The sequence below is a fragment of the Gopherus evgoodei genome, chromosome 16, assembly GCF_007399415.2.
Source record: "Gopherus evgoodei ecotype Sinaloan lineage chromosome 16, rGopEvg1_v1.p, whole genome shotgun sequence".
In the NCBI taxonomy this organism is placed as follows: Eukaryota; Metazoa; Chordata; order Testudines; family Testudinidae; genus Gopherus; species Gopherus evgoodei.
The window spans coordinates 19,368,643-19,382,969 of NC_044337.1; the positions used below are offsets into that span (position 1 = coordinate 19,368,643).

At 49.6% G+C, this 14,327-nt stretch overlaps 1 protein-coding gene across 1 annotated transcript in view; it reads right to left on the reverse strand.

The window, feature by feature from the left end:
* The window catches only part of DIPK1B (divergent protein kinase domain 1B), a 39,259-nt gene that overhangs the window by 1,932 nt on the left and 23,000 nt on the right, over positions 1-14,327 (reverse strand). The window contains exons 3-4 of the mRNA XM_030535693.1: positions 3,346-3,453; positions 1,974-2,150 (exon numbers count right to left, since the gene is read on the reverse strand). Of these exons, the coding sequence (XP_030391553.1) occupies positions 1,974-2,150; positions 3,346-3,453 (285 nt within the window). The remainder of the gene's footprint in view (positions 1-1,973; positions 2,151-3,345; positions 3,454-14,327) is intronic.

Here is a 14,327-nt window from a genome sequence, read left to right on the forward strand (position 1 = left end):
AGTGAGATAAAAGTGCTAGAACACCCCCAAGACACGCACTCTGTTGCAGCCAGTTGGTTACAGTCCTTCAGATTCTCAGAGTGATTTTGCTGCTGAGAGCTGCTTTAATGTGGGAAGAGCCCTTAAGGAGGATAGGCAGAGTGCAGCATGCTCTGGACACACCTTTGTGCCTGTCTGCTACCCTTGGGGCATAGTGGTTCTACACCAATTGGGGCCAGCCCCAGGGAGTTGCAGTCAATCTGGGATCAGAGCCACCAACCCCTTCTTCACAGGAAATCTATTGCAATTGAATCTATATTCTAAAGTCAGAATAAGAGGATGTTATCTTAACATCCTGATTTAGGTTCAAATGTTACCACTAAATTGCACAGGAACGGTAGAGACTCACATTAAAACAGAACATCACTTATTTCCCCATGGCTTTGAAAGTCTGCTTGCAGGTTCCTACTTTTGCATTTTAACTTACTTGCTATCAGGAGATGCAGCTAGCCTAAATATTTGCAAATATGCAGTTCTAGGAGGAGAGAGAGAAACTAGCACGTTGGGATGAAAGCAGGGGCGAGTGTTCCTAACATGTTTCTGAACATTTTGGGACTCTTCTGCAGAAAGTACGGCAGCAGTGTGTGGTGGTCTAATTAATCTGTGCAGTCTCCCCTTTAAGAACATTCCCTTTTTTTATACTTCTTGAAAGATAATAGCTTAGAAAAGGAGTTAAAAGGAAGCCAGTGCTTGTCGGCTTCAAGAAGCTAGAAAACTTAATTTCAGGCATGTGTCACCTAAGATCACTAATTTCTCTTCCCATAAGGCTTTTATCCCTGCCTCACTTGGAGGGAATTACCAACTGAGAAGTGATTTGAGTATTCCTAACAGGATGACTTAAAGTGTAATCAAATAACATGGCCTTTAGAGCTCTAGATACAGTTTTATTGTTTCATCCACACCAGTGTGAAAAGTAGCTAGTGCTTAGCAGTACACAGCAGTGCTACCCAGCAGTTCTAGGCTTGGATGTGATGGATACCTCAGTCAAGTAGAGACCACATTTATAACTCCTTCAAATAGAATGGCAGCTGAATTGGAATCTGGCTGGGTCACTGGGATTATAAACTCCTCCTTAGCAAAAGGGCACTGGGCTGCTTTTAAAAGCCATGACTAGAGGTGGTCAGGAAAAAAAAAGTAAAAATTGCGATAAGTAAAAGTTTTTTCTTTGGGTTTTTTATAATTTTTTTTGATCAGTGTGGTTGTGGGGTGCATTTTAATTCAACATTTTTAAAAAATCATTTTTGAAAATAGGAAAAATGAACACTTTCAATGAAAATGTTCAATAAAGCTACATTCAAACTCAAACAGGGTATTTTAAAGACAAAGACTTATAAGTACTTAGAACCTCTATATAAATTCAAAATAGAATGATGCCCCAGTAGTGCTGCATTAAAGACAGTAAGAGAGTCCCCTTAACTGCTATATAAACACACATGGGACACTGTCCAGGGCTCTGTATTAGCAATGCTGAGAGAAGAGCCAAAAAGGGCCTTTGACCCAGATCCTTAAATATATTTAGGCTCCTAACTTCTGTTGAAATCAATGGGAGGGAGCAGCTTGAGTCCCTTTCTGACTGACTGTAGGGGTTGGTCTTGCAAATAGAATTCCAAAATGAGACTGAAATGTACCCTCTCACCTAACACGGTGATTTTGTTCGATACGTATCCTTATCTAGTGGATCAGTATCTGCTCTGGGGATGATCTTGACTATGACATATCACATGAAGCCTCACTCTACAACAAAGTGGGGATCAGAGTCCTTCAGACAGGACTGGATCTTTTCAAGGATTACAGGGGATAGAAGAATGCATTTAGTTTAGGCTTCTCCCCACTGGCAAGCACTATTGCTGGTCCCAAGGACTTCCAAACAGAGATGATAATACCCTGTCCGGAAAAATGCACTGTGAGAGCTTGGGTGCCTCAGCAACACTGACTTTTAGGAAGTTCAGGAGCATCTCTCTGAATTCGTCCATGGATGTCCCTCTTGTAGGCTTGTCAAAGAGAACCAGGTCCTTCCTGGGCACTGAATCGGGGTTGCTGTCTGCCTTTAAAGCATCTTCAATACCACATTTAATGATCACTTCTTTCTCCATCCAGCGCCCCCGGTAAACCTGGACCAAAGCAGAGGTAAGTGACCCTGGGAAGACTGACTGGCTGAAAGCAAATGCAAATAATTGGTAGGTTCTTGAAGGGTTCCCAGGAGAGCCCAGTGGCTGTGGGGCCCATTGGATGATATCAGTGAGATTCCTTCCACTAATTCCATTTAGTTTAGTATTGGTAACAGTAAGAGGGTGGGTTTGCAGCCATGCAGCCCTCTCTCTGCATCACAGGCATCACATGGGCAGAGGCAGTGCAAGCTTCGCCTACGTTGCTGTGCCAACATTACTCAGAAGGGTTCTGGGTGGCCCACTCAGTCCTTGGCCTTTCCACTGACGTAGCCAGGGCGGAGGCATATGGGGGGTAACCACAGTGGAGGTGGTCTGGGGAGTGTGTTCACCCACCTATCAAGGGAGCGGTTGAAAAGCAGCCCCACAGAAGTGCCATGGTAGCCCAGCATTGCACCGAGGCAGGATCGGCGCCAGTGTTTTGGGTGCCCTAGGCGCACGGCCATTTCGCCGCCCCGCGCGCTGCTTCCGCAGCTCTGGTGGACCTGCTGCCTGTGCCTGCAGGAGGACAACCGGAGCCGCCTGCCGCCCCCCCAGCAAAATGATGCCCTCCAATAATCCTGGCGCCCTAGGCGATTGCCTAGGTCGTCTAAATGGAAGCGCCGGCCCTGCACCAAGTCTTCTCCATTTTATTTAAGGGGGATCTTGGATGCCAACTCCAGTGAGTTCAGGTAAGCACTGCGGCCCCACTCTTCTAATGGCTTCTGTACAGCGACTATTTCTTGTCAATGCCACCCCCACCAGAGGCCAGGAAAAGCTGGTTGACCTGCCTCCTCTCCAAGGGCCTCATCCAAAGTCCATAGGAAGGCTCCCAGGAACTTCCATGGACTTTGGATCAGGCCCTCCCTGCTTTGACTGTAGGAGACTGGCCAGGGGAGGGATGAGGTTGCTTAGCAGCACAGGCCGGCCTGCAGCTCCAGGAGAAGGAAGCAGCATCCACTGAGGTTTTGAAGGAGCTCAGCCCAGACCTCCCAAGCAAAAGACGGTTGTGAGGAGAATGGTGCAGACCAGGCTCTGAGGAGTATGGGGTGTGCATGGCACACAGCTATCTTAAAGGGACGCCAGTAGCCTACTCCCCCTGTGGAAAGAGATTCATTTACCCACCAAGTTAAGTTCCCAGAGCTCAGACAGCTCTACCTACCTGCTGAGTGGGGGATGAGGAAAGACACTGCTGGAACACCAGGGTGTGCGCCTCACACAAGTCTTTGCACGTTGAGCCAGAAATGATCCCCTTCTTGTACTGATCGCACTGGGGAAAGGGAGAGAGAGGTTAGCCAACTCAGGATCAGAGGCATAATATGACTGCCAAGGGCAACGAATGAAAGGTGGGTCAGACAGATTTAACCTTAATGCAGAATGCAAACAGCCAATTCAAAGGGAACTAATTGCCCCATCTGATTGTGGCACTCTCTACTCGCTGTCCTGCTCCATGTAAATCTGTCAAGCGAGTCATGCAGGATGAAACCTGCAGCTGTCCAGCCTACCCACCACCATTTTCACAGGGGGTTAACTTCAATGCTTGCTGCTAAGGCTTTTAAATACTGATCTAGAACAGTCTGAGTTACTGGGAAAAAAGAAAACCAAAAATTAATTATAAGAGGCAGCTGGGTTCAGTTCAGTTTCCGACTCTGTGACCCAGAAGAGCCTGTAGCAGCTGAGTGCTTTAACTATATGTTATGAACTGCTGCCAATCTTCTCTCTAAGTTAGCCTCTGAAATTGATGTAAAGTTCAGCCACTCTTGACTGAGAGCTATGCTTCCCTCCGTGGGAGTTAAACACAGCCAGTTCAGGGCCATTGGACTCGAAATGAATCAGCATGAAAATCAGCTGAATGATCAGCACAGTTTACTCCTTTCCATAGTCTAGCACCTCATTGGTTACGTTTTGAGATTTGCATCTTCCTCTGAGCACAGCGAGATGCTCTTCAGGCAGCTGGAATCCTATTTGCTCTCAAAGAGTGCGTGGAACTTTAATGTGGTGTCCTCGTTATAGCTGCAGCCTTTTAGCTTTGGCAAGCCCATTCCTGTAGGGTAACCTCGCTAAAAGGGGAAAGCCAACGACCAAGAGCCCATAGGGGGCAGCAGTGCCAAGTGCAAGGCGCACAGCACCCCACACACCCTCACATTTTGAGAGCTGCACAGACTCCTGGGAGCGGAGAAGCGTTTTGGTGTCTCCAGGGCTGGAACTTGTCCTTGGGAGAATATCATGGCCTTTGTGGGGGGGGCTTTTTGCTTCCAATTCTCCTGTTCCTCCCCTGCTCCCCCCACTGGTAAACATCTACGACTAATTTTTTTTTAAATCATGGATTCAGGTGTAACTAGCTAACGGATATTGTACCTCGTACATAAAACTAAAGTGATGTTAATTTACTGCTATTTACTATAACCCTACAGTAAATGATTCAGAGCTTAGACTAGCTAATGGTTCAGTAGCTATATGGACTAGTTTTATATTGTTAGATATGTTTTAAATAGGTTTTATACAGTCTGGTCAAAAGGACACTGTCAATTAAAAACACATGCACAGTTGTCTTAAATTATATTTTAATCTATTGGTAGAAGTTGACCAGCTAAAATGACAAGACATGCAGATTAGAGGAAAATACATACTTGCTCTGTTTTTCTGTTTGTTTACTTTGTGCATTCAACAGCATTTTGCTTATAGTCAGTTTCACAGTTTCCTCTGCTCAGGGGTGGGGCCTTTCAGCCAGTAACTGGGTCAGGGAAGAAAACTTTATAAACTGGAAGAGGGTGCTTGTAAATACACAAAACTTGTCTGGAGGATTCAGCTATGTGGAGGTGTTCTGTGCCTCAGTTTCCCCACCTGTAACTTGGGGATAATGATACTGAACAACTGCATCTGCGTGGGTGAGGCTTAACTCATTAATGTTTGCAAAGAGCTGTGAAATCCCAGAGGAGCTATATCAATCCAAAGGGCCAACATTTTCAGACGTGGCTGGTGATTGTTGCATGCCGAAACTGAGCCAACAAGAAGGGTCGTGATTTTCAGAGGGCAGGTGCTCAGCCACTTTCTGAAAGTCAAGCTTCTTTGGGGCTCAGGTGGCATCCCCACAAAGGGCAGTGCCCAAACTCACCAGTCACTTCTAAAAATCTTGCCCAAGAATTTCTATTATAAAGAGCCAAGGCTAAGGTAAAACTGGCTCCTATAACTTCAGCTGAGCTGGGTCTAATTTTTCCATGTGCCATCTACATTTGGCTTTATGCAAAAGCAGACTGTGCAGCTCAGCTGGAGCTGTTGCCTTTCCTGGCAATTTGATCTGACCTGTTGCCTACAGCACATGTCCAGCCTCTTCCTGGACACTATCAAACGGCCATCATCAGAAGCAAGACAGCTGATAAGGGTGAGCCCACTGCTTGGGAATGGAGCAAATTCCCCCACCCAGGCATGTGTGCTGATTTGTCTACCCAAATGGCTGCATTGGCCTCTCTGTTCTGAAAGAAACCCACCCCTTTAAGCCCACTCTGTCCCAGGCTCAGGCCTGCCCTAAGGATCCAGCAGGCATCAATAAACAAATTAGTCCCCGCAGGCAGGGGGTGGATCAATACTTGGTAATCACTCATTCCATTGTGGCAGTCTCCATCTGACAGAATGAGTAATGCCTTAATTAGGACAGACGGGCAGGCAGCTCAGCACTAAATGACCTGGGGGGAGATGGGCTGTGTGGTCACCGCATTGCTTCCCTCACTTGAGTTGTTTCACGCCATTCTTTGCCCAGCTCTCAGTAAGCACAAACAGGATGCTCCAGCTCAATTGGGATATGGCGCTTTCCAGCCAAGACACTACTCTCCAGATGAGGATGAGTGGCAAACTGAATCGGGTTCCAAACTCCCCCAGCGTTCAGGGATGCAGGGGTTCCCGTTCAGCCTCTTATGGTGCTAAAGACCAGCCTCAAAGGGCCAGGTGCTCAGCTGTGCTGTGAAGTGGTCAGGGCTAATGAGCTGGGGGGGGAGTTGTTCTGAGCCCCTCTCCAGGTGAAATTGGTGCTAAGGCATGTCCCAGCCTATGGGAATGGGAGCATCTGTCACTAGAGATTCCTCCCCTCTTTAGCACAGGACCACAACTTTCCTCCAGTTAGTACCATTGCAATCTCAAGTCTCACGGACAAGGCTGGGGAGGGGAAACAAGCTACCTTGGTTTGCTTTCAGTGAATTGCAATTTGAGATGGTCACATTGACCCTGACCTAGGGCTTTATCCTGCCAGGGGCAGAGGGCCCTTTGAGGGCACTGGGCATCTCTTAGGAGGGTTCAGCACCTTGTGGGATGAGCTCCCATCACTCCGTTTATACAAAGAGGGCCCTCTGGCTCTGCTCACTATGGTGGTGATAGAAGAGGGTTACCAGCTGGGCCAAACAGGAGAACCAGATGGGGAAGCCCCTGAACTCCCCACCCATGTAGCTAAACAGAGGTGGAGAGAAGCACCCCACTTCACACAGAAACAGCCAGCTAGCTAGAGCATTCAGGGAAAGCTGCCAGGCCCTGGAGCAGAGCTGAGAGTCCCAACCTTGCAAAGCTAGGGAGAGTCAGTAAACAGGCAACACTATAAAGCAGGGGGTTGTGAGTCTGAGGGATTGATTACAGCTGGAGTTATTCCTGATTGACCTGCTGGGTTGAGCTAAACCGGAACAAGGCACCTCCTGTTCCAGAATCAGAGCGGCCCCAGGTGGAGTAGACAAACGCTGAGTGGGAGATGGGCTACACCTGCCATCCCTGAGTCTGGCTGATTGGAGAACGGGTGGGGAAGGTGGCCAAGCCTTTGAAAGGGCCTGTCTGAGGCCTAGGTTGCCCTTAGGTAGGTAGTGACTCTCCTAGTTGCTGCAATGCTAGGGCTCTTGTGGGGGGGGATTTCTTGAGAGAGGAAAAATGTTGTTTTTTTTTTAAAGTCTCCTTTGCTCAAGCTGTTGTGTAGCTTGTAGTGGGGGGAGAGTCCAGGCAAGGAAGCCTGGGGGCATGCCGGGTTGCTGAGTAGATGAAACACCTCTGAGGTTTGACAGAGGAAGGGGCAGCTGCTGGAGATGGGGGCTAGCTGGGATGAACCTGAATCAGGGAGAGACGAAGGGGTCTTGCCGTGTGTATTTGTTCTGTGTTTGCTACGGTGGCTGGTAGAGCTGCTGGGGAAGGTGGGGGCTGGATACAAATCAATGGTGACTAGTGGCCGCATAGAAACTGAAAAAGCATTTTAAGGGGGAGGGAGGGAGGAGGTCTTTTACACCTGCCTGGCCAAATGAATCACTGTCCCAACCTTGCAAGATAAGGCTGCCTTTCCTCCTAAAGCCACGTGTCCTATTCTGTCCTCAAAGGATCCCGTTTCTTCCCCTTCCCAGCAGGGCTGTGCACATGTCCATGCAGCCTGGGCACCATCTGATCCACAAGCTGATTGATGCTTTGATACAAATGAGTCAATTCAAGGAGCTGCCCCGTTCTCCTCTCCCAAGACAATGTAGATGCTGCCACCTGACCAAGCACCTCCTGAGATCTTGGTTCAGAGGCTGGATTTGTAGCAGTTGTTGCCAGTTAAGAAGTTTGGGCCCTGCAGTGACTTGGACTTTGAGTTAGGAAAATAAATGGGTTTTTCCAGTGTCCCCAGATGACATTGACTCTCTCTCCTCCCCCAACTCCCACCAACAGCTCCCCCCTGCCCCCCAGAGGGACCATTCTGAGCTTGCACCTGTGCAGTCTGGCAGCAAGGGATTGTGCTGTGAAGGCCTGTGCAGACATCAGCACTGTGCTCACCCTGGCTGTTTGGCCTTCCCCAGCAGCATGCAACCCGATGCACCTGCAGCTCCCACCAATTCCCCCCTGAGCACGCAGGGCCCTGGGGATTCAGGCCTGGAAATAAGCTCTGAATAAGAAAACAAAGAGCCAGGTGAGCTGCTATCTCATCCAGGCAGGGAAGATGCTTCCAGCATCATGTGGCCTGTGTACCCCAGTCCAACACTTCCCCAGTGGGGTTGGACCAGCTCCCCCAGCTGACAAATGAACCCTCAGCTCAGGAGGGCTGGGTGCCTGCAGCAGCGGGCTCAGCATGGCCAGATGGTGGACTCCTACACCAGGTTACAAATCCTGCCTGCTCCCACCCACGACCTGCCCTAGCAGAATCGGTTAGAGCCGACAAGGGAACCCAAGGTTGCAGACAGAGCCTGAAATCCGGGCTACCAGTGAGACACAGCTGGGGTAAAGCAGGGTCAGCAGAAACCCAGCTCAGCCATTGCCCACTACCAGCTCAGCACACGGCAGGGGAAGGCGCCCTTACTAAGGCTGGCAGGCTGCGCTCAAAGGCACAATGATTTGTGTTCCTGTAGTGTCCATCATGCCCCAGGCTCTGCCCAGGAGATTTCATGCACTCTCCTTCTCCCTGCCCCAAAGATCCTGCTGCCTATGGAGTCACGTTCTGAGGTTGTGATGTGTCTCTAAACCCATTGGGCCTAGATTTCAAGCACCTCCACTGCTTGGAGCACTCAGCTGCAGGGTATGGGCCACCTCTATAAACCAGTCTTGAGAAGGAGAACATGCATCCTGCTTACAGGATGAGGAACTGTAGCCCCGCTCTGATGAGGACTTGGGGGCCCCGGTAGAAGCCAGTTGTACATAAGCTCACAGAGGGCTGAGGCAATTCTTGGATGGATAAGAAGGGGACTAGCAAGAGAAGGGAGCTGGGATTACCTCTGTACATGGGATCAGTGAAACCATCATTAGATACTGTGTTCGGTTCTGGTGTCCACACTCGGAAAAGAGGTAGAAAAATTGGAAGCGGCTCAGAAAACAGCTACCAGAATAATTTTAAATCTGGCAAACCTGCCTTATTGTGAGGGGCTTAGGAAGATCAGCCTATTCAGTTTTATCAAAGAGAAGACTAAGAAGTGACTTGATCGCTGTCTATCAGCATCTAAATGGGGAGACAGCTTCTGCTAAGAGAAGGCTCTTTAATCTAGCTGGCAAAGGCATAACAAGATTCGATGGCTGTAAACTGAAGCTAGGTAAATTCAGGACAGAGACAAAGCACACGCTGGTGTTTTTTACAGTGAGGGGAACTGACAATGGGGACAATTTACTAGGGATGCCAGGGATCCGCTGTCACTTGATGTCTCTAAATCCAGATTAGATCTCTTTCCACAGGAGATGATCTAGTTCGTCTAGAAGTTATGGGCTTGAAGCAGGAATTACTGGGTGAAATTCCATGGCTGGTGCTACACAGGAGGTCAGATTAGATGATCGTATTGGTCCCTCCTGGCCCAATATCGATGAACGGTGTGCCCGCCACTGGAATCCCGTGCTTCTCTCCGGTCACCCACTCTGTAACAAAGCTACAGCAGAACTAGCAGGAGGTTCAGAGACAGCAGTGGAAATGATCAGAGGCTAGGAGAGACGCCCAGGGAGAGCCTGAAAAGTTTGTGTTTAGCTTGGCAGGGGGGAGTGAACAGGAGGGAACGTGATAGAGGTATGAAAAACGAATGGTCTAGAGAATCTTTGTTGGTCTGTCGTGTCTATGTAGAAGGCAAGTTTCGGGCAGGGGCTGTCTTTCATTATGTGCCTGTTCAGCGTCTGGCATAATGGGGCCCTGCACAGCAGTTGGGGATTCTGGCCGCTACTGTCATACAAGCATCGGAATAAATAAATAATGCTGGGGGGGAGACGGGGAAGAATAGATTTTTGAAGCCAACACGATCATCTCGTCTGACCTCTTGCATAGCACAGGTCAGAGACCACCAGCCAATAGTTTCTCACCCATATGTGCTGGGATTACCAGAGCGATGCGTGTTTTGTTGTGAACAGCTCACTCCAAGTTGAAAGTCTAGGGCCTGCAATCCACCCCCCTGCACCCTTCTCCCCACACAAGCCTCCCCCCCCCCACATTTTAGTGGGAAACATATGCCAGAGCAGCAATGATCTTGGCCGGCCATGGGGGTGGACTCTCAAACGGTGCTGGTGAAATGACAGCAGCAGACCCATGGGGCACCAAGCATTTCATCACCCCGTAGCTATTCCATGTAACGATAAGTGCACTCCCAAGGCCAGGCCTATCTATCCTGGCAGCAATTGCCAGCAATACTGTCATTATGTGTTCCCTCATCAAGCAGGCTCGTTAGGAGCAGGGTTGATTCGGTGACATCTCACCAAGTAGAATCAATTAATGTGTCAAAACAAGGCAGGCACGGTAGTGCTGAAATCTGAAATGAGCACAGCGCGCCTGCAAATGAAAAGGTTCCCTACCCAGGGAGTCGTTATTAGCGATAAAGCTGAGAGGGGAGAGATCTTAGCACAAATGGGGTGGGATCGCGGCTTTACCGACTGCTGCCACATTGGGGGTGAGCAGAGGAGTTCGGCACGAGTGGCAGTTCCTAGATGCAAGCTGCCTGCAGAGATGAGTACAAGGTACAGAGAACAGGTGTCAACATATACCACAGCAGCAACCTCTCTGACCTCTGAGCGGGCATAGCATGTGCTTTCCCCCTGCCAGCCGGTGAGGAAGGGCCCCTCTCTTCTCACGCTGGCACCCTAGAAAATCCTATCAAAAGGGTAGTACTGGGAACAAACAGGAGAATGTCCATGCCAAGAGAAAAAAACCGTTAAAATAATGAATCTGCCAGGCACTTGGTCTGAGGGCATCAGTCAGCTAAGTCTCACAGCAATGGCAGGGACGAAGTGTTTTTAAATCCATTTATACTGAGCGACAGCAAAGTGAAGTGATGACTCAGTGAATGAGAACCCAGGAGTCCTGACCCTCAGTCAGCAGCCTTAGGTACAGGCCTGCAGTCTCCTTCCAAAGCTGAGAAAAGAACCCAGGAGTCCTGACTCTCAGCCAGCAGCTTTAACCACAGGCCGACACTCCCTTCCAAAGCTAGGAACAGCATCCAGGAGTCTTGACTCCTGAGTCCAGGTTCTAACTTCTAGACAATGTTCTTTATATTGGGGGGGGGGGGAAATGACGAAGTAGGAAGAGGCCATAAGAAAGGAACTGACTGTGAGTTAGGGACAACCGGAGCATGGGGTTGCCTTCCTGACATCCTGGCTAACAGCTATGAATAGACCTATCCTCTAGGAACTTATCTAATTCTTCTTTGAACCCAGTTGCCTTCACAACATCCCCTGGCAATGAGTTCCACAGGTTGATGGTGCGTTGTATGAAGTAGTACTTCGCTGCGTATGGCTACATTTGGAATTTCAAAAAAGTGTGAGTGTAGTCAGAGCGGCAGCGCTGGGAGAGAGCTCTCCCAGCGCTGCATGTAAACCACATCCCTTACGGGCTTTACAGCGCTGTATCTTGCAGCGCTCAGGGGGGTGTTTTTTCACACCCCAGTTGCAGCGCTGTAAAGTGTGAGTGTAGCCAAGGCCCCTGTGTTTGTTTTAAACCTGCAGCCTATTAATTTCATTTGGGGTTCTTGTGTTATGGGAAGGGGTAAATGACACTTCCTTATTCACTTTCTCCACACCTGTCATGGTTTTACAGACCTCTATTGTATCTCCCCTCAGTGGTCTCTTTTCTAAACTGAACAGCCCCAGTCTTTTTAATCTCTCCTCATATGGAAGCTGTTCCCTACCCCTGATCATTTTTGTTGCCCTTCTCTCTTGCACTTCTTTATAAGGGTCCGTGTATGCTTCCAGGTCCCTCTCACGGGGAATGTGTGCTTGCGGGAAGTAACAGGGACTCCTGCATATTAGTGCATCCTTAATGGCCTAGTGCTTCTGACCTCCTGATCTTCCCTTCCCGTTATTACTGCAGGATTAGTGATCAGGTGCCCACTGCCTGACCCAATTAACTCAGTAGTTACTCACTGAGGACGATCAACGGCTGCTGTTAAAATCTCATTAAGGGCGGTTGGAGAGACAGCGAAGCTGTCTGCGAACGGCTAGGAATCTCCTTACCAGAGAATTGGAGCCATGACACAAAGGAGAAAGGGATAACTAGTATAACCAGGAGCTTCTCCCTTAACGCCTCAGCCCAGCCATGTCGGACTAGCCCCAGCAATGCACCCGACCCTCTCACAGAGGGGCCTGCAGGGCAAGCCCTTGCGAGAGATATACTGATGTGTTCAGGATCTCCCCAGAGTGGCCACACACGCTGCATCTGTTCCTCTGGCAGAGCAGCTTGTGTGCTACGAAGCCTTGGCACAACCAGGTTGAGTTCCGGCTGGCAGCCTTTCTGGGGCATTTCATTGCTCCTCTCGACTCATCGATTTTAAGGCCCGCAAGGCTCCTTGTGATCCTGCAGCCTGACCCCGTGCCTAACACAGGCCACTCAGCAATTCAGGTCAATCGCGTAACGTTACATTAACACAACTTCTCGGCGTTTCATGGCTTTTGTTTGGGCCTCTGTACCGCTGAGTGCTAGTTCCAGAAGCCACAGCTTTCCCCCACTTCTCTTTATTATGCAGCTCTCACTAAGAGGCCCTGCTTTCCCTCGGCAGGCGTGGACTGAAATCATTTTGCTGCCGTTCTGCTGGTGCACATGATCTCCCCTGACACAGGAATTGCTTTGTCATTGCCTTGACATTGTAACTTCATTTCCATGGCCTGACTTTGACGTTAATTTGCCGCTGTCTGCCTGGCCTAGCCTCCTCTCTGCCAACACCTAATTAAATTGCTTTGCCATCCTCCGGCCAGGACAAGCTCAACTCGCTCATCATGTGACTTCCCCATGTGACAATGCCACATCCTGGGCTATTAACAGGGAGGGGAATTAGGAGTTACAAAGAGTTCTTGGGGCCCAGCTTTCAAACCTGAATATTTTAATATCTCAGCTCCCCTTTGCCAGGATGCAACAAGCTTGAGCGCAGTTAGGCAGCTGGTGTGCTCAGACCACAGCCTAGCATGCTGACCAGGACTGTCTTATTGATTCCTTGTGCTCCCCAGGGGATCTGCCTGTATCCATCGATTGGCTCTTGCCTCATACTTAGATTGTCAGCTCCTTGGAGCAGGGATTGTCTTCTTCTGTGTTTGTACAGCCCCTAGCACAATGAGGCCCTGGGCCGTGACTGGAGCTCCTATGTGCTACTGCATTACTAACAATAGACAATATTATTCAACTGCTGTAACAAGCTAAGGGGCCAGGCTGTGAACTCCTTCCCCACTCTGGGACAATGCACGGCTGTAGCTACTCACCAGTGGGTGTAAGGGGTTCACAGTCTGGCCCTACATGGCTGAAATCCACAGTCCAGGATAGCTGGCTTGGGGAGTTGGACTCAAACTCAAGCATTATAAGCCTGTGCCTAGGAAAGCCTGAGAGAGAGGAGTTGAGAGAGGGAGCGATCTCTTTGTAAGGTGCCCAGAGGCCACAGTGATGGACGTGGCATTACAATTCTAGATGGGTGGACAGAGGGACTAGACAGGCAGATAAGAACACCAACAGACAAACTAGGTGAGAATGAAGCACCGCGGTAGCAGGGAGCTGATTCGTGTTACTCTAACAGCCCTGGTGCCATTCAACCGTGGCCCAAACCCAGAGGGCGTTGGACGAGAACAGGGGGAGGTTTTGTGGTGCACTCACGGTGCTAAGCAAGGGCTCCGACCGCCCCCTTTAGCATAGGCTCAATTCACTGCTGAGAGCTGCAAACCTCTTCAACATCCCTGCTCTTGAGATCTGCCTGCCATTGCGATAGCCTCTGGCAAGCCTTTCCTCCCACATCCCACTAGCTGCTCGGTGTCTGCCACGTGTGTCACCCTGCATATAAACCCATCATTCTAACAGGCTTCAACAGCGCGATAATGCTCCCAGGACCACGGCTATGGTCTCCCTGCTCCAATCTTGCTGCTTGTGCTATTAATTTACATCTAAGACTTGGCAAGTCTCAAGCAAAAGCATTCCCTAGCTTCCAACTGCAGCATGACCCAGACCAGTCCACAAGCCTTCGGCCCTGGCTGTTGGGGATCGCCGGAGAAAACACCAGTCACAGCCTACAGCTCGGGTGCTGTAGTAGTAATGCAGCTGTCATGAGACAGAGGGAGAAGCCAGGAACAAGGGTACAGATTCGTAGGCTTGCTGATGTGTCACAGAGGGATTACTAGAGCTGGCAGCAGGCGACAGGTAGGCAGAGCGCGAGGAGAGATTGAACGATAAATTCAGGGAGCTGAGCTGCTGTTTTCCAGGCACCTGGAGAAGCTTTCCCA